Source organism: Megalops cyprinoides, chromosome 5, assembly GCF_013368585.1.
Source record: "Megalops cyprinoides isolate fMegCyp1 chromosome 5, fMegCyp1.pri, whole genome shotgun sequence".
NCBI classification, from domain to species: domain Eukaryota; kingdom Metazoa; phylum Chordata; class Actinopteri; order Elopiformes; family Megalopidae; genus Megalops; species Megalops cyprinoides.
In genome coordinates, this window is record NC_050587.1 from 37,381,267 (window position 1) to 37,401,366 (window position 20,100).

Below are 20,100 nucleotides of genomic sequence, written 5' to 3' on the forward strand. Positions count from 1 at the left end.
CACCTGCTGAAGTGCCACTCGTGGAGCCCCGGGGGGGGGGGGGGGGGGGACGTGGCAGGCTGACAGAGATGAGGCGGTCCGATAACGGACGGGGAGAGGGTTGACAAACACGTTCGCTCGTCTTTCACACTGTGACAAAGAGGAAAAAAGACAGACTTCGTCTATCGATTGAATCGGCAGCGCAGATTTATGTTATCGGAATTCAAAAGCCTGTTGTCTGGTGTGTGTGTGTGTGTGTGTTTGAGAGAGATTTCAGTGCCTCTAGTTTGACCACAAAGAAAAACCCAGAGGCGCCTGCTTGATTAAGGACTGCAATGATGAGATGAATATCACAATTGTAAAACGTTTTTATATAACGTCACCATCAACAATTTCATCAAAACAAACATCAGTTTCATGAGGTTTGATTGACAATTAATGAACTGCCAAAGAAAGAGCAGTATGAGTAAGAAAGTGCCCTGCTGATCAATCGGAAGCAGAAAAATAAATCAAACTCTTATATTTAATCCACTGTCAGGCCTAATAATAGGACACCCCTAATAATAACAACAGCCTTTACAAAACCCAGGACACGGAGCGATATCTCCTCATTAGCGTCAGCTTCATAAACAGCTCCGTGTCTTGTTTACTTAAATCTCTAAGCGAGGGAAAAGGGCCTGAGCAAACAAGACCTCAGAAAACACGGTGTCTCCTGGATCACCACACACCGGAGGTGTTTACAGTGGGTATGTGCTGCTGCCAGGTTCTCAATGCCATGGAGATGTGGTGCCTTATATGCCCGTTGGCCGAGCTCCCGCGGTGGGACGTCCCGTTTGTGAACGCCCTGTTTACATGTCTGTTACTCACAGGGGCTCCGTCCTCACCGGTACACCTCCTGCTACTCTCCGCTCCGGTTGCCATGGCAACCCAAGAAGCATTGACCAAAAAGGGGCAGGGGTTCCAAAAAGGAGAAATCCAACCCCCCCCCCCACTTCTTTAGTGGCACACGCTGAGCTCTGAAGGAAGGTAGGGGGGTACAGGGAGAATGAGGGGAAATGAGACAGGGAGGTGGACGGAGCGCTTTACTTTCTCTCCACCCTCCCTTTGGCCTGTGCAAGCTTTGAGAAGGACTGAACGGCCATTAAAATGCCACCTGCTGAGGAGTCTAGTGAGTGAGTGGACTGGGGGTTAGGGGGGCATCACCAATCAGAGCGCTCAACAAGTGCCCCAGACCCCACCAACACTCTCACCCTTCACCGATGAAAGGTCGATGTCGATTCTCACCAATGGCAACCCAGAGAGCCCAAGGTCCCCCTAGCAACTCGGCAAGAGCTTTTGGGATTGCTGTCGAGTTGAGTTTTAAGTATTAATCAGCTTAAAGGCCAGCTCCCTGCTGGCTGGTGCATACATTTATCTTAACTCTTCATCCTGAATGACAGACAAATTCCTTTTTTGTTTCTCATGTGTGTGCTAAGTTACTCTCCTAGTTCTTTTTGGAGAGCACTTGTGGATACCCAGCCAGGAGATCCCAGATGCTCTTTAAGGCTAATTAATTCTCCCACAAAAAAAAGAACCTGAGACCCTGAAAAAATAAAATACCAGAGTGCCTGAGAGATAACAAGCTGTATAACAGACGCAGCATAAATTGTGAAAGACAGAGAATTTACAGAGCATGACGTGCAATTGTGTACACGTTTCCAAATTAACAACCAATACACCACTCTTCTTCCAGCCCAGAACGAGCCAAGCACAGCTGCGATGAGGTCCTACACTAATACCTTCAGGATGAAGTAAAATGTTGTTGACTTCAAACTGAGGAGAAAAACGTTGACGCAAAGGATTACAGCGTTCGGGAAAGAGTGAGGACCGTATTGCTCGAAAGAGGCTTAGTTAACACCACAGAAACGTGGAGGATGGAGTTCCTTGAAGTACGCTGTGAAGAGATTAGTCTGCAATTTCTTTTGAAGAGGGAGTCATCGGGGAGTGAGCTCGAAAGGAAACAGACTGAGAGAGTCAAAAGTGAGCTGTCAGCTCATGCACAAGCGATTGGTGAGGACCCACAGCTTGGCCCTGGATGTGTTTATGCGACCTTTGACCTCCCCGTAAATAAAGACCAGACCAAGATGGTCGTTTCCCCATCAGCAGATTCACTCCTCCATCACGCGGCAAATCGACACTGCGAAGGACAGGACCGTGCTTTTGCAAGACCGTATTCAGAGGAAAGGTTTGCATCTTTTGCTGCGCCATCTGGGAAACTGTTTTCAAACTCTCCTGACAAGTCTCACAAAAACGGAGTTAAAAATATAATTCGCTGAAAAAACAAGCTTTGCCGTGGACGTCTGTGATTAATGGCGGATGGAACAGAGAGACGGGAATATTTACTGATGTGTGCTATGGCCTGCACAACAATCCTCTCTTGGCAACGTTGCTGGAATATTGTAGAAACAGAGGAGGTCGAAGGGGGAGGGGGGTGTAATGATGAAGATTTCAGAAAAGTGAGCTGACCCAGAGCATTGCACCCTTCTTTCCTGCAGTGAAAGGAAAGTATGAGAGACAGAGGAGAGAGAGAGAGAGAGAGAGAGAGAGAGAGGGAGAGGGAGAGGGAGATGTGGGACAGGGTGAGAGAAAGACAAGGACGCGTGAGAGGTAGGAGGCAGGAGGAGTCCTAAGAAGCTGGGGAGTGACAGTGAGGTCGAGGACTAGGCTGGTGTTTTTGCAGGATGCAGATGGCAGCTGGCACAGGAGATTACAGCCTTTATCTGCAACAGCCTTCAACTGCCAACTGCCTATTTCTCCCACCCCCACCCCCTCCCCCTCCCCTCCCTCTCCCCCTTCCCCCCACCTTCCTGTCACCCCCTGTCCTCAGGGTCAAAGGAATTTCTCTGCTGCTGCCTCTTCATGGGGTTTTTTTGTGACCGCACAAACAGGAAAGCAGCAGTAGTGCTCTGTGAGAGCGAGCACTGCTGTGCTTCTGTCCGGGAAGCCGTGCACTTTGAAAAAAACAAAGGCATCCGATTGGCTGCTGACGAGGCGGTGACAGCAGCCGGCTCGGGAGACGAGCTGACGCTAACGAGCCGCGAGATGCGCGATGCGCGAAGCGCTGAGGTCTGTCACACATCACGCCCCTGTCCCTGAGCCTGCCGTGTTGCCTGTGAGGTACTGAGATCACCCTCCCACCAAATTCTCCCCCCACCCCCTAGATAACTGTCACCTCTCCAGCAGGGAATCTGACTCTGATGGACCTGCAGGTTAACCCTTCGCACTCAGGGGGCCTTCGCACTCACTGAGTGTTCTTCATTAGCACTATAGCACCAACTGAAAAACAACGGGTTTGTAGTTTTCCCTGAAACGTCTGATGGCAATCAGTTGTGTCATATTATCATAAATACATAGACTCACACACACACACACCATTAGGACACCCCATTTTATAGACACCCACATTTCCATCATGATATAGACAGCACACAACACACACTCCAACGCACACATGCAGTTACACACGCTCTCACACGCTGTCAGGGGGGAAAGGCTGGGCTGTCTGTGAATAGTGATGACTGTTTGAATGCTATCGTCTGCATCGGTTTCAGCATGACGAGCGCTGACGGGGTACGATAGAGGAAGTGTTGGTGAGAGTGGCGTGCTGAGACAACCGTACACCGCTACAGCACTGCGGCAGGACCAGCATGCTCCGTTGTCCGTCAACGCGGAGCAGTGTTTCTGTAAACTCACCACACACACGAGCCAACTAAGGCCTCAGACTCTTCAGTTAATTCATTCAAACCACTGCTACACACATTCACACACAAACCTGGATCCCGACAGAAACCAGAATTAACAGGAAAATGTGCAAGCACTGGGAAAAGAAATAACACAATTAAACGTCTTAATCGACACGAACGTAAATGCTAACCCCCACAGGGGTCAGATTAAGCAGAGGAACACCTCTGTGGATTTCAACAAAAGACACAGCACAAGGTCTGTTTTTATTTTACCAGTTTTGTTTTATTTACCTGTAGCAATGACACCAAGTATTTTTTCTTTTCACGTTCTTTTTTTGCTTGCTATGGTAAGAGATGCATTGAATTGTAAACAGTGAAAATGATAAGGTACATCTCGTTGAACTCCCCACAAGCAGTGTATGACCTAGAGGGCTCAGGCTATAGCCACCCACACCCCCCCAACTCATTTTTTTTAACAATACATGTTATCTCATAGCTCAGAGTCTCTCCTATTTACATAGTTACAACCATATATTTATGTTACACTTATGAAACCTCTTTTGTTTTTTTTTCATTTTTTTCTTTTTTCAGTTTTCTTAAGAATTATATTTACATCCACGACCCCTAACTGCCTGCTGCCAGGGGTCACACTGTTAGAATTAGAACTCACTTATCTTTTCCTTTTCTCTGTAAATCAACCCTCAAGCAGAATTTGCCATTAAACTCTTACTAATAAAGTTAATACACAGCTCAATCCATTGTCTAGCTCGAAATAAAAGAACAAAAACAGAAACCTATCCATGAAGGAAAAAAAAAAATATATTGCACTTGAAATCAGGACCACTACATTGGACCTGGTTTGCAGTTGGGGGACCAGATAGCTTTCAGCCAAGTAAAATGAGTGAAGCCTTCAGCAAAGTGGGACCGAAATAAATACTTAAGAAACCTTTTTTTGTACAGGTAAAGCAATGAAAAGGACAAACCCTAACAGGATCGCCTTGTGTACTTGCGGAGTGCAGGTTATAACAAACAACAATAATAAAAAAAAAAAACACACAACATTCTGAATGTAGAAAACAAAAATGTAAATAAAAAAAGAAAAATAAAACAAGCTTGGAAGCTTCGAAGTTGAGTGCTTAAAGTCCTGAGAAGACTGCCGTGTCCAGTCCAGCTCTAAGCTACAATGAACTGCTGTAGAGAACTCGAGCCGAGCCTTTCACAGTCTTTGGAGGGGAGCAGCAGGGTCCTTCTGGGATCAGCTGGAGTTTGGAGACACCAGGGACGCGGCTAGCACGTTAGCGCTTCTGACAGTTTTGGTCCAATGTTTTTTGCCTCTTGGTGTCCTTGGCCATATTCTTCGGGTGAATATGACAGGAAGCAAGTCCACAGAAGCGGTGGGTGTGGGGGTGGGGGGGTAGGAGAGGACGAAAGCGTGCTAGGATGAAGGGAACCATGCTCGAGAAGAAGTGCAGATGGACCGCGAAAAAAAAAAACCCCACAAGGCTCCCGTCGAATGACCTCTCAGCATCCCGCCACCAAAACTCGACCGTGCTCGGCAGAGGCGATCGGGAAAAGGGGTAGGAAGAAAAAAAGAAACACAATGTGACCTCTATTGTACCAAAAGCATTTGAGCAAGTCCCAAAGGAGGAGGAGAGAGGGGGGTAATTTAAACAAAAACAATAGGGAGACAAAACAGTGCCGGACTGTTTTCGTGTCTTTGAGGGGGTCTTTTTTTTTCTGTTTGAGGGGAGGGTCAAAATCACAGCTCCTCCATTCTCCAGTACATCCGGAAAACTTAAATAATGATAATAATAATAATAATATTAATGGATAATAGTAATATCTGAGGCCTTCAGTTCGTGCACGGGGCCCCAGCCCCGGGCCCCCAGACCCCAGGCTCCCAGACCCAGCCCAGAGGCCTGCTTTCTGGGCACACGTCCCCACGCTCCATCCTTTCCCTCTCCATGTAAACAGTACAGCTTCCGTCAGTGCACCTCCTGGCTCCCAAATCACAGCAGACAGGATGGGGGAAAAAATTAAAAGGCTAACTGACACCGAGACCCCCCCTCCCCCCCTCTGCTTCTTCTTTTTTGTTTTGTTTTTTCAAGTCTCTGTTCTCAGTCTCAGTCTCTCTGCCCTCGCGGTTGTTTCTACGACGACGACGACGTTGTGGACGCCGAGCTGGCCTTCTTTTGGTTGACTAAGTCCATGTAGAGTTCAGAGCGCAGGAACCGCGGGTAGGAGTCCTTCTCCATTAGGCCGTATATGCGCTTCTGGGCCAGGTCGAAGCAGGAGCGCGTCACCTCCTGCAGGTTCTCCTTGGTGTGCTCCCTGGTGTAGGAGTCCAGGTTCACCTGGGGGAGAAGAGGGGAGCAAGGAGTTACTCTCAGTGCTGAGGAAACTGCATATTTCTCTTTCAGTTTCCAACTTTTTTCAAAAGATAAACTTCTTTTTTTCTGGAGCTTTGGCAGATTTGTACGTGCGTTCTCGTTAAGAGAGCAATCTCGTATCCACAAACTGTTTGCTCTTCTCACAGATTATTCTCCCTCTGCCAGCTATTATACAGTCATCATAATGGAATTTTCTCAGGTAGAATAACTTGTGTAGAATAATGTGTTGCTATGGTTGCATATTTATTTAAGACACAACTGCTTAGCGCTTAAAAAGATGCAACTTTTTAAGCACTAAGTAAGAATGTGATGCTCTTTTAGTGTACAAAGGTCTGCCACTGCCATGAACTGCTACCTACGATACCTGCAAAAGAACGTACGTCTGGATAACTCACCTCTTTACAAGACTGGATGGCGATGTACTCTGCGAATATTTTCTTGGCTTTGGATGCCATCTTGGACTGAGACTTGATCTTTTTGTAGTCCTCGCACGCCAGCCAGAACTCCAGATTCTCTTCGCTGAACTCGGTGCGCAGAAACGCTCGGAAGGCGGCCAGGCCATCTGACGGAGGAGAGGAGAGGAGGAAAGAGGGGAGAGAGAGAGAGGGATGCGTTACTGGAGAGCCAAGGATGACGAATCCATGGCAACGTCACAGAATCACTGTAGCAGCGTCCCTAAAATAGCAACCTCGCCTCGCTGTAGTTACGCGCTTTTTCAGGGCACCTCGGGCTTTGCTGATAACCATGTAAACCCCCCCCCAAAATAGACAGACAAGGAAGTCTTATGCAGACATTTTTTTGCAGTCTGTTTCTCTGTAACTGAATTCATTCACAGTCTTAATTGTTCAGCTGCGAAAAGGAGCAGGGAGAGAAGCTGTGTGTGTTGCGGTTTATACCGCAGGGACTTTACAGCAACGGCACTTCGGGGACTTGAGGATTTTTTAGTCACTCATATCAAAAAAGGTGACGAGAAAGCAGGAAACCTTCTGTTGCCGTGAAACAGGCTCGGCGAAGAGATAGAGCTTCCCGCGCGAGATGGGGAGGGAGAGGCAGAACACAGCAGGTGCAGAAAGAGGAATTTAGGGGAACAACATTTTCTGCAGCTGGTGTGTTTGCACCTGGCAGCGTTACTGCGATGCTAAGAGGGACCCGCGTTTACCGTAACCCGGCTCTCAAGGGCATCTATCGCGAACGAGCGCAAAATACAGAGACAGAGAGGATCGCTCCCAGCCAGAGAGGCTGTTTCTTCTCTCCCTCCCTCCCTCCCTCTCTCCCTCTCTCTCTGTCTCTCCCCGCTAATGCCTGCCTTGATCCACCCGGCGGATTACGCCGGGGGGCTGCGAACAGATTGCCCACTTGCTACATCCCCGTCCGTACACGAACGGAGCGCGCGGCACCTAGAGGGCACGTCTCGGCAACGCGCAACAGAACAGAGTGCAGAAACACTAAAGCCTGCAGGAGGGAGAACTTAAAACCAGCAGCAGGGGACTCTAATGCATGCAAAATACAATCAACTAACACAGAAAGCCATGCAAAGCAATGGATGATTTAAAAAAATAACAATAAAACAAATAATGCTACTAATAATAATAATAATAACAATAATGTGAAAGTGACACTTACATTTGTGGACCAGCAGCTTATCCAGGGACTCTCCCCACTTCAGTGCTTCCTCAGGGCTGGGCCTGCAGATGAAGGCAGAGCGGTTCTTTAGCAAGCCCATCTCTGCCAGGTTTCTCATTGTGTGACCCATTCGAGGTGGTGAGCTCCGCTCTGAGTGTGTGTGAGTGTGTGTGTCGGGCTGACTGCTGCTGCTGTTGCTGCTGCTCTGCTCGTGTGCGTGTCTCTCTGACTGCCTGTGCTGGACGACGGCTCTTATACTCCCGCCCCACAGGCTGGGAGAAGCAGGGGGAGGGGGCGGAGACTCAGGCAGGCTGCGGGGGGAGGTGTGTCTTTCACTGCTTAAGGGTCCGCCTCCTCCCCCCCCCCCCCCCCCCTCCTCTTTGCTCAGCCTGTTTCTGCATATCCCATCTACACTTACTGGCTTTTACAGTGTTCAGTGGCCTCTTTCTTTTTTTTTTTCTTTTTCTTTTTGCACACAGTAGTGACAGAGTACATTTCACTCATGTTACATCTCGGTCCTGTTATGGCTTGCCCCATCTATTTTTTCATCTGGTTTAAGACTCGGTTCGTTGAACACTTTGCTGGAAGCTTGTTTGGGATCAGCCCGTGATTCCTTTAGCTGTGCAAACGTGTTTGAACACACACTTTTAGGAGCAGATCCAAACTGATCTCTCTGAGATAGACCGCAGTCAGCCCGACACCATAGAGAACTTGGAGACCACACACAGGAAGTGTTGCATAGTGGAAAATGTGTGTATTACGTGTCTCTAAAATCATAAACAAAGCACTCATTGATGTGTTGGTCAGTCCAGCCCCACCCTCACACCTCTCTCAAATGTATGACACAGAGTAGCCAAACACTGCACAGGACATTAAGATGAAGCTCTTATTTAATGTGTAGAGACAACCAAAGCAATTTTCCTTCTGGCTTGCAATGAATAGCTATATTTTTATCTAACTGGAGCTCGGAACACGCTTTCTTTTATTTCCCAAAAAAGAAAAAGTCAGAAAGAATTTGAAGGTGGCTGTTTGTGAGGTCCCAGGCTGTGCAGAGCCCTGAGTCTCACGGACACGGGTGTCACGGGGAGCCAGTTCACAGGAGCATTTAAAGTGACAGGCTGGAGGAGAGAGAAGCCAAGCAGAGGTGAGAACTGTACCCCTGAAAACAGCCGTGCGCCAATGGGATGTCCCAGAGAGCGCGTGCAGGACGACGAAGCCAGACAGGACCTCACAGAAACGCGAGCGTCTCTCACAGCGTCCGTCTGTAACCCCGGCCTGCTCCCGAACGACACACCACTAAGCGGTCGTCCTCACAATACGTCTCACACGGTCAAAACGAGGCCGGTCCGCCTGCCGCAAACAGCGGTCACACAGCTCCGCTGCACCAGGCTAGAGTTAGAGCGGCGGCCGCTTTTAGGACCAAAAAAACACCAACAGCTCCTCCTCCGCGCTGCGGCTCGTGAGATGACTCCGGCGACTCCCCAACCCCCCCCCATCAGCCCACGTGGGGGGCACTGCCAGCTGGGGTGATACCCAGGAAGCGGGCACGGCAGGCGGCGGGCACTTACTTGACGGATTTCATGGCTTTGTCCAGCTTCCCGGCCGGAGCACTTCCCGGAGCCTCATTCTTCCTCCTCAGGAACGCCAGACGGTTCTTCATGTCTTTGGCCCTGTGAGAGAGAGAGAGAGAGAGAGTGTGTGAGCCGTGCAACCCTGGACAAACCCATACCGATCGACTGATCGAGCTCCGGCCAGCGGATATCGGCTGGGGAAGAACACCTGAGCTATCATTGATTCTGCGTGTTAGAGCTAACCGGCACCTCTCCGTACATTTGGGCATCCGAGTGGCACCGAGATAACAGCGTGCTGCAGGAGATATCCCAGCTCAGAGTGGAGGAGCATAGCAGCTTTTTCTGTGTCCCCTATTTCCCCTCTCTCTCTCTCTCTCTCTCTCTCTCTCTCGCTCTCACTCACTCTGTTCTTCTGTACCTTGTCTAGGCCTGAGCTCTGGGACAGGCTACATTGTGTTGGGATTTCGTAGGGGAACCGTGGGGGGGGGGGGGGGGGTGATTGGCTTGGTCCTTTTATACCACGTCCCTAGGGTCCCTGCAGAACACTCAGACTCAGGTGAGAGCGCTCCTGGGATGGGGTGAAGCTGTGCCCCCCAATCCTATTCTCAACACAGTGGTTCCTTGCTGATCACCCCATCCTCCAAAGTCTCAACTTTGTTCTCTCACTAATTACTGTCCACAAGCTTACAGTCCACATGACTCTGACGTCTTGTTGTATATTTGCCATGTACTGCATTTATTTAGTAAATAAACACACACACACACACACACACACACACACACACACACGTATTTCTCATTCTGAATTTATTACAGGAAACTCAGGGCAGTTCAGCACACTCCTTCTCCTTCTCTGTCCTTCCGTATCCATCTCTGTCTCCCTCTTTTTCCCTCACTCTCTCCCTCTGTGTCTACTGGCTTTGCCTCAGGAGCTGGACATGGGGCAAAGGCCAGCTACGCTTGTGAAATCATGTCAGAGTGTGCCTGAGCGCCGTGTGAGTGAGAGAGAGGATGAGAGAGAGGGAGAGAGGGAGAGAGAGAGAGGGATCGGTTAGGTGGAGGAAAGAGTGAGCAGGTCTGGACAGGAAACAGGATGCAGGCCGCTATTCATGATGACTCCCCCGCTCATCGTCTAGGCAACCAGGAGGTGACTGGTTTCATTCTGAGGCAAAGGAGGGTATGTGTGTGTGCGTGTGTGTGTGTGTATGTGTGTGTGTGTGTGTGTGTGCGTGTTGGGGGGTGAGTGTTGGGGAGGAGGGAATAAGGAAAGGGATGAGTAAAAAGTAAGGAATACAACAGCTGCCTTTCAGGTCCTGTGAGGGGGATGAGTGACGTGACCCGGCCAGATCACTGTGCAGGCAGCTTTGTGGCAGCGACCCACGCCACATCCTAACGGCCCTGCTCTTACAGACATCCTCTCTGTGATAACCAGGCTCGTTAAGGCCGTGAGGTGGGTCCAGCTCGCTGGCAGCCAGTCTTTGGGCAGGATGGGGGAGGACGGCGCCGTACAACACTCCATCAGCACACAGAGTAGCATCCTCCGTCACCCCTACCGGAAGCTTCCACGCGCGCGCGGGACAGCCCAGCGCAGGAAGCAGGTGTTACGCAGTCAGACTAAGCTGAGCTGAACCTGAAAACTCCGCGCCTTTGCTGAGCGCATCGAACGCAAGAGGAATTTTTCTGCTCTTCCTCACAGCAATGATATTCTGCGGAAACGCATCTTACCGACCGTAAAAGCCTGAGGTCGCTTCTAAACCGAGAAAAGCCAGACACACATTAGCTGAAGCTTCTCTCTCTCATTTTTTTAGTACCTATTTTTACCAGATGAGATGAGTCTGAGGATGTTGGGAGATGGGAGGCAGTTAAAATATAAGCCTCTCATTCAATAATTCAATTCAAAAATAACTTCTAATCCAGACTACACACACTGCAAACTCACAGCAGTTAAAAACAGTCATTGAAAAAATAAAAACTAATTTTAGGTGGCCTAAATGAAAATAGACAGAGGAATGTGTGAGAGCTTTATTTTTAGGCTTGGTTGGGCTGTTTGCCTAAAGCTGATGTGGAGGTAATTGAAGGGTGAATAGAGAAAGAGTCACCAAGTTTTTTTTTCTTCTTTACAAGCCTTGGAAAATATTTGCAAGCCTAATGAAACAATTTATTATTGGAGTCTGGTTTCAATAGAAGTGGGTGAATTTGGCTAAATGGAAAGACATGACTGTACTCTCCCCCTCCAAGGCCCTGGATTTTAAGATTCAAGAAGAGGCTGAATTTTAACTCCACACTACCACCTGCTGGACGCATGAATGTACTACAGAGCAGGGCAAAGGCTTTTACTGAACGTTGGTGGCCTTATGAAATATTCACTGGATACAATGGATAAGTACTGGGGCAAACTTCAGACTGAATGTAACTGCAAGAGAAAGCAGCAATCTACATAAAAAGTGCACTAACCCAATACCTACTTCATGTGACCTGAGTGAACCAAGTATTGCAATGAGTCATTCTCCCACTATACATACATACACACACACACACACACACACACACACACACACACACGTCAAGCTAAGGAACAATAAATCAGTGAATTCCTCATTTCATTTTACCCATCAGCTGGTCTGCAGTAAGCTAATCACACCCGCGGGTGCACTGTGGAGAGGCCTTCCACAGTTCACAGAAGCAGTGCTGCTTCCTCTGTGTAACTGTGCACCAGGCTCCTGAACCACAGTCCCTCCCCCTTTCTCTCCCTCTGGTGCTAACACACAGGCCAGTGTGCATTCTACACAAAAGTGCATATAAATAGAGCCGCTGACAGTGCTGCCGCGCATCACTCAGCTATGAGAACTGACATCTGGTTGTGCTTTCAGCCATCTGGCGCATGACTGCCACCTGCTGGCCGGGACCCATAACACTCAATCCCACAGCAGCGAATGGCCCGGGACAGCGAGAGGCACAGAAAGCCTGCGAAAGTAAACCTGTGGGCAGCCACATTCTGGGATCCACACTCAGCGTACAGAAGAGCTCAAATAAGCCCCCCCCCCCCCCCCCCGCGGCCCCCCTGCCATCCCCTCACTGCCACCAACAGCTCCTAATCCAAGGGAGGACACTTGTGAAATTTTTTCTTGCCTTAATCTGCCAGAGGAAGGACGCACCCTCGGAAGGGGGTTTATCGAATTAGGAAGTTGGGATGCCCGAGGCCTCTCTTTCGGCATGTCTGCGTGTGCTGTTCCGAGCGTGCTGCCAGACAGCCCCGGTGCGCTAACCTCAGGTTGGGGGGGGGGGGGAGCGATGGAGGACTGCACAGATCCCTGCATCAGCAGGTTCACGTTACCGCTTCCTCCACGCTGATCAGGGCCGTCAGACGAGGCTATTTTCAGAGGGGAAGTATCCCGGGACAGCCCTCAGGAACAGGCCTCCCTGCCCCCACCCTTACCATTCCATGTGGAATTGCCCAGCAACAAACACATTCATGTGGATCAGGACCCAATTTCTTGTCCATTACCCCTCCCCAGCCTCCTGATTGCCACGGTAACACCCCCCCCCCCCCCCCCCCCCCCCCACACTGCAGGTACACAACCCCTGTCTGGAGCCGGGGCAGCCACGCAGCTGACTGCGCAGTTTCTCAGACGGCTGCGCAGCTGTGGGTGTCCCCGCCTGCACCGCCCGCCGCCTCTCTCTACCAGATCTATCCGGAGAGGGATTCTGTCACGTCCCCTCGAAGTCTGTCCCGGGGGCGGAGGAATTTGATTGGGCGGTGTGGTCCCAGTGCAGAGGCAGGGGAAGGACGCATCGCAGAAACACAGAGGTGAACCCATCGGGAAGAAGGATTCCACCGCACTGGGGGGCAAGGGGCTAGCAGCCTGAGAGCTGCGAGTTCAAATCCCAGGTATAACTCAGACAACACTACAGCAGCAACAACAGCGCTGCCATGGTAGCCATGGGCAAGGCACTTAACCCGAACCACTTCTGCAAGTATCCATCCTTATGTATGTGTAATACGCCAAATGTAAGCTATGCTCCTTATATGTGTGTAAAATGCCAAATGTAAGCTATGAAAGTCACCCTGCATAAACTTGTAAAGTAATAACAGCAATAATCATAACAACAGTAACACTGACCCAGCGCATGCTGAGAGAGAGCAAGGGGGGTTTAGGCATCCCAGCTCACATCATTCAAGGATACATATCTGTGCCCTTATCTGAGTCTGCCTCGTGTTGAACACTCTCAAAATGACACCAGCCACTGGTGCAAGCGCTGCTCAGAGGCTCTCAGATTTCATCATCTCCATTCACTAAGTAATTCACCTTTCCAGCTGAAAGAGTACAAACAGCTGCCCTGACCGACCTGCAGCACCTCTAAAGCCAGCATCAATGCCAGGCTGAAAAGTAAAGTTCGAATCCAGCGTCTGTTCGCCACGCAAAAGCAAGCACACTCAGCCTGCAGCACTCTCGCCTGCACTGAGGGGGTCTGAAATCAGAAACATGCATCGGCACGCTCCCTCCCCCCTCCCCCTCACTCTCACACCGGCACCCCCAGCCCCACAGCACACACAGCAATGCAGGCCGGATCTCCTACCTTTCCAGGTACTTCTCGGAGAAATCCACCATGGTGTGGAGCATCTGCGTGTCCGTGTGTATGCACGCGTGTGTGTGTGTGTGTGTGCGCGGGCGTCTGGGAGCGCAGCGCTCTGTGTAGGGTCGTAGGATCTCACATTCCTCTGGCCCCACACAGCTCAGCTCAAGCCTTATATACTGCCAGGGGAAGGGCAGAGGGGTGGGACCTGGGCTCCACCAATCACAGCCCACCGTTCTGTCTGTAGTGTATACACTACATTATCTCTGAGAGTTCACAGTCTTTCCAGTCTCGGAGGACAAAGAGATAGCTCCCATACAACGCATTGTTATCATTATCAACAGCTGCTAGTAACAATACAGGAAGCAGAGGAGGAGTATATTGGTAGCTGGAGTAGTAAAAAGAAGTAGCATTAGTAGTATCTGTATATTGATAATGATACGACTAATATTACTGTTACAATTACTGTGGCTACTGCTACTGCCACAGAACTACAACTGCCCATTGCTATTTGAATTTACTTATCGCTTATGTCAGCCACTCTGTTTCTGAATGCAAACTTTTTCTTTGCTGTACATATTAGAAATATATATTTCATCAAGTTCATCAAGTGTAACTGATTTTTAAAATAAACTGCAAACAGTTTTTCCTTTTTTTAATTCAAAAAGCACCAGTAATATGACTGATGTTGTTGCTGTTGTTGTAGTGTTGTTTGAGTTACTGTCATTTTAAGAAACAGAAGAAGTACTAGGGGTAGTAATAATGGTATAGCTGTTTGAAGCAATGGCTGCAGTAATATTAGCAGTACTCCCATTAGTACTGTCAGTAGTAGTAGTAATCCTATCAGTGATAGTTGTAATACTAGTAGTACTTGCAGTAAGGGAAGTGACATAGCGGAGGATCAATGACAGGCAGGCGAAGATGATTAATATATCTGATCCGAATTAATGACAATGGATAATGATTACTACAGAATTTCAGTACACTGCATTGTAGTAACGACAATAGCTGTGCTCTGTTCTAATTCTGAACTTGATTACCAGTGAAAAAGGCTTATGGGTATCTCACATTAATCATGACAGCAGCTGGTATTATCCCTGCACCCCTGGTAATACACTCATATCTGGGGATGTCTAGCCACTGTTGGCTGGATGTGGCCAATAGGCACATGTCTGTCATCACCGGGGGCAACCACCACACCTGGGAGCAGCGGTATAGGCGCTGACAGAGAGGAGCACCAGCTGTACCGTTTCCAGACATTTCGGCCGTGGGGGCGGGGGTGTGGGCGGGCGGTGCGAGTGGGAGCCCCCCGGGGGGGGGGGGGGGGTTCTGTAAAGTTTCCGCCGGGCGCTGAGTAAATCTCTCCCTATACCTGTTTAGTGCCTGTGTGACTCACCCCCTCCCGGAAACCAGGTGCAGCTGGTCTGGGATCAGTCTGTACGTCTCCGCCCCTTCTCCTCCGCAGGAGGTGGGTCCTGCGCGCCCAGATCAGTCGTAGTGTGTCCATGTTTTAACTCCCTCACACCGCTGGATCACGACCTGATCTCAGAGGAACACGCATGGTGTGTGTGTGTGTGTCTTCAAGGGATGAAGTAGCAGTAGTGTAGTATAGTGGTTAAGGAGCAGGGCTCGTAACCGAAAGGTTGCCGGTTCAATTCTCTGCTGGGGCAAGGTACTCAACCCACAATTGCCTCAGTAAATATCCAGCTGTATAAATGGATAACATTGTTAGGAAAAAAAACTGTAACTGATGTAAGTCACTTTACTCTCACTCTTAATGCCAGCAATGTAATGTAATGTAATGTAAAAAAGGAACGCCAAACCCTGCCTGTTCCATACATTTCTAGGTACTGATGTGAGGTATTTTGAAAGTGCAGTCTAAGAAAGTGTCACACCAAACGACGTCTGTACACGTATCTCTAAATCTGGTGACAAAGTCACTGAGCCAGCAACCTTAGCCAAAACAGATGATGTCATGCATTGGTTTTTTTTTTTATTGACGGACATGGCTCAAGGTTTGGGGGGTTTTTCAGTCAGATAGTTATATCAAACCCTGCCAGCTCCCTCAATTTCTGGGTACTGGTGTGAGGAACTCCTAAACTGATGTCATTAAACTGGCAGCACTAGCCAAAACAGATGATATCATGCATTTGTTTTCATACACAAAAGCCAGTTTTTTGTAGAGCTTTGGCAGATTATATTATATTGGTTTTATATTTTTTCCAATAATAGCTCTCAGAACTTTCATATCTTATATAGTTCATATATTTAATACACAGTTATCATGTTGGGAGTGTCACTTTCATATACTGTGTGAACTTTTATGCATGTATTTGTATACTATGTACTAAACACAGCATGCACATAACTTGGCACATATGAGAGAGGTAAACTGCTGTAATTTCCCATGAAAGTAACTGCGAACACTGCTAGGACGACCCCCGTTTCAGCCACTCGGAGCGAGTATCATTAGGGGCAATCAGCTTAGTGCCAGCGGGCTTATCAGGGCCTGAGTGGCCAGCACCACTACGGGCAGCAGCAGGTTAGAAAGCTGGTATTTCGGCACAAACACAGTTCCCTTTCACTGGCGTTTGGCAGGGGACGTGTCGTTCCCGCCCTGCGCCCGGTGCTGTGCGGAAATGGCTGGTCAGAGGGTTCTCTCGCACCGGCCAAGGGTCAGCGTGACTCAGTAAGACTGCGTAATCCAGGGCCTCAGAAATCCAGCGCGTACTGTACACAAACAAACTGCTCATTCCAGTGTATGTTACACTCTCTCTCTCCCTCTCTCTCTCTCCCTCTCTCTCTCTCTCTCTCTCTCTCTCCCTACGCACACACACACACACACACTCTCCCTGCATCTGCCCCTCTCTCTATCCATTGGTGTATCTGTTTATCGATTTATTGATCAAATTAATTACTAGTTTTCAGCCGCTGTGACTCCTTCTGGCAGCCAGCAGGAAGAGATGTGATCTATACAGATGTGATCTATACAGATGTGATGTGTACAGATTTACATTTACATTTATTCATTTGGCAGACGCTTTTATCCAAAGCGACTTACATAGGTTACAGTTCTTTACAAATGTTATCCATTTATACAGCTGGATATTTACTGAGGCAATTGTGGGTTAAGTACCCTGCCCGAGGGTACGGCAGATGTGTACAGATGTGATCTGCAGTAGCAGAGTTCACAGTCCTTTCACTCATCCTTCTCACTTTACTCTCCACTGCTGTCAGTGTTCCCTGGCCCCTGATATTAGGCCCCCCCATTGCAAGCTAAGGCACTGAGACCCCGCACAAAATCCCCTCAGAGTGGTGGAGAAACCTGTGTGTGTGTGTGTGTGTGTGTGTGTGTGTGTGTGTGTGTGTGTGTGTGTGTGTGTGTGTGCGTGTGTACGCGCTGGGGGGTTGGGGGCATCCAGCTGCTCTACCTCAACCTTCATCACAGTGACCCTACACCACCTCATATCACAGAAACCCAATACTGTCGGATACCCCCACCCCCACCCCCTTCCTTCAACAGTCCTGTCAGCCCTGACCCAGTGCGATTGTGTGCTCTGATGCCCGGCTACAGTCCAAACCTTCACCCTGTGTGTACACTCCTTATCCTAAAGAATATATGCCTCTTTAAAGACACTGTCGTTGGTAAATTCATTCCCCAAAAAGGGGTTTTTGTGTTTAGTCTCTCATCTCGTGATTGCTTATTTGTTACTGAATTAGCTCCTTTGGACGGTTTCCAAATTCCCTGTGAACACTGCCCACGTGCAGCTCAGGATTCGTGTTGGGTGACCTGACGAGCAGCCGCCACCAGGCACCTCGGGACTGTGACATCATCATTAGTCAACGGAGGAAGGGACCGATCCGGAACGGACAGGGAAAGGGTTACGGAGGCACTGTAATGACCCAGGGCTCCGTTTTTGAGGGGGGAGTACGAAAAAAAAGTGAGCCCGGCCAAGAGGGGTTCTCGGGTTTCCAGGGCAAACAATACGAGGAAAGTTGATGGATCAGCTCTCCGTCAGAGAGAGATTACGGGACACTCCCCCACTGATCTGTGGACGTTGGCTGGCTGTGCAAGTCTCTCCTGGGGGTTCACAAAGCCCACCACCCCCTCTGTCCATCCCTTAATATGTCTAGTATAAACGCCACCACATCATGATAGTGTACTCGCGCACAGATTAGCAGGTCAGCCTGACGTTAGCAGATCCTCTTCCTGTGGGTCAAGTTTTACCTTGGAAGGGAATGGAGCTGCCCCGGTCTGTGTCCCGCGCCCACTGTGAGCGAACCCGCACACTCCCGGTCGCTCTCACACCGCGCATGAATAATGCGACCGTTAAAACGCCATCCGCGGTGTCGCCTTACAGCTCGCCGGAGTTCGCTCGTTACAGCGCGGTTCTGCTGCTCGTGGTTTTTTTCCACACAGCGGAGCAGCACATTCCACACATACCGAACGGCACCTCCTATAAGATGCACTCTGAGACTGTTTGTGTGTGTGCGTGCGTGCGTGCGTGCGTGTATACATGTGCATGTGTGTGTGCGTGCGTGTATAAATGTGTGTGGGTGTGTGTGTGTGTGTGTCTGCATGTATGTGAATGTGTGTGTGCGTGTATGTGAATGTGAGTGTGTGCGTGTGTATGTGTGAGTGGATGCGTGCATGTGTGTGGGTGTGTGTGTTTTAAGAGAAAGAGTTTGTGCCTGAATTTGGGTCAATCATATACAGTATGACTCAAAAAAGCCTGGAAAATCAGAAAAAGAACTGGAGCGCGTTACAATCAACATCAGTCTGTGAGTCAGAAGATGAATGAAGTGAGGCAGAGCTGAGTGTTCAGCTGAAAAACACACCTCCACACAAAGCTCCCCTTTAACAAGCGTGCGCGCACACACACGCACGCACGCACACACACACACACACACACCTGGTGATGTCAAAGTGAATCTGTGTAAATGTCTCTGAGTCGTGCTGAGGTTTTCAGCCATGACACCACAGACAGGTGACATAACCTCCCGGCATGATCTTAAAGACTGCGCCCTTATTTCCAGACAGGAAGTACAGGGTAAAATTTACTATACTGCAAACTACAAATCACACTAAGCTGTGTTTTCCCTTTCTGCAAAGAGAATTTAAATCCCAAGAGGGCCATCAATGTCCTGACAGTGACAGTTCCACAGAATCTGGGATCGCACTCAATCTAACCGCAACACTCTTTCAGGAAAATAATTCAGGTAGGTTTTCGTTTTTTTTTTCGCAATTTTGCGCAACTTTGGCAGTTACTGGAATTAAGAGAAACTTTTGGGCATGCAAAAAAAAGCCTGTAAGACTTCAAAGCTTAAAGGCCTAAATTCATCATTCAAAGTTAGGTACAAAATGCAGACTTTGTGCCTAAACATTCAAAGGATGTACAGTACATCTTGCACGTTAAGCTTGAACCCACAGCTCACCAAACATATCACTGCTGTTAGTGCAGAGGAAAATCCCCCCAATACACCCCCCAATACACCCCCCAATCCCCCCAGCTCGCTAAGTCAGGTCAGCAGACTGCACTACCACAGGGATGCAGAACAATCAGAGGAAGATGGGCTAGTTCAGACTCACAGGTTCTTGGATTTCTTCTTCTTGGTGCCGTCAGGCCCGACTTCACAACTGCACTCCGATCCGCCGCTGAGCTGAGGGGAGAGAAGCCAGAGGACAGTCCGCATCATACAGTCCAACAGTCAGGTGGGAGAGGGGTGGGGGGTCGGAGACAGGCCCAAAAAGATCACAGCAGTCCCAGCACTGTCCTGGAGCAACCAGACTGTCCCTAATCCTCAGCAGTGGAGAGTGTGTGTATGCGTACGGCCGTGTGTGTGAGTGTGTGTGTGTGCGTGCGTTTGTGTGCGCAGAGGTGTGAGAAACTGGTTCTAAAAGCCACCGGTCATGCCCAGGGTTTAAAGCCTTAGGCCGGGGGCTTGGGTGTCATGTTACACTTCCTGTAACCCTGCTCTCTGATTGGACAAGGGGACATAGGGAGGCCAGTGGTGGAGGAGGGGTGTAATCCACTGGTCTGGCTGAGGTGGAGGTTCCTGGCAGAGTGTGTGTGTGTGTGTGTGTGTGTGTGTGTGTGTGTGTGTGTGTGTGTGTGTGTGTGTGCGCGCGCGCATGCTTTGTACTTTCAAATAATGACCCATTGTGTGAAAAAATAACACACCCAGACTGACCCGATGTCTGGACAGCTGACCATATACAGTATGAGGGATTTTCACCAC

General features: G+C 49.3%; 1 protein-coding gene across 2 annotated transcripts in view; it reads right to left on the bottom strand.

Moving 5' to 3' along the window:
* Positions 1–5,777: 5,777 nt before the first annotated feature.
* The window catches only part of rgs3a (regulator of G protein signaling 3a), a 108,166-nt gene continuing 93,843 nt past the window's right edge, over positions 5,778–20,100 (bottom strand). Inside the window, exons 12-16 of one of the 2 annotated variants that reach the window (XM_036528232.1) lie at positions 19,451–19,521; positions 9,283–9,384; positions 7,715–7,776; positions 6,487–6,653; positions 5,778–6,055 (exon numbers count right to left, since the gene is read on the bottom strand). In XM_036528232.1, coding sequence (XP_036384125.1) covers positions 5,852–6,055; positions 6,487–6,653; positions 7,715–7,776; positions 9,283–9,384; positions 19,451–19,521 — 606 coding nt within the window. In that variant the 3' untranslated portion in view covers positions 5,778–5,851. Of the gene's footprint in view, positions 6,056–6,486; positions 6,654–7,714; positions 7,777–9,282; positions 9,385–13,863; positions 14,123–19,450; positions 19,522–20,100 lie in introns of those variants that run through there. The other variant, XM_036528231.1, reaches the window with a different exon arrangement.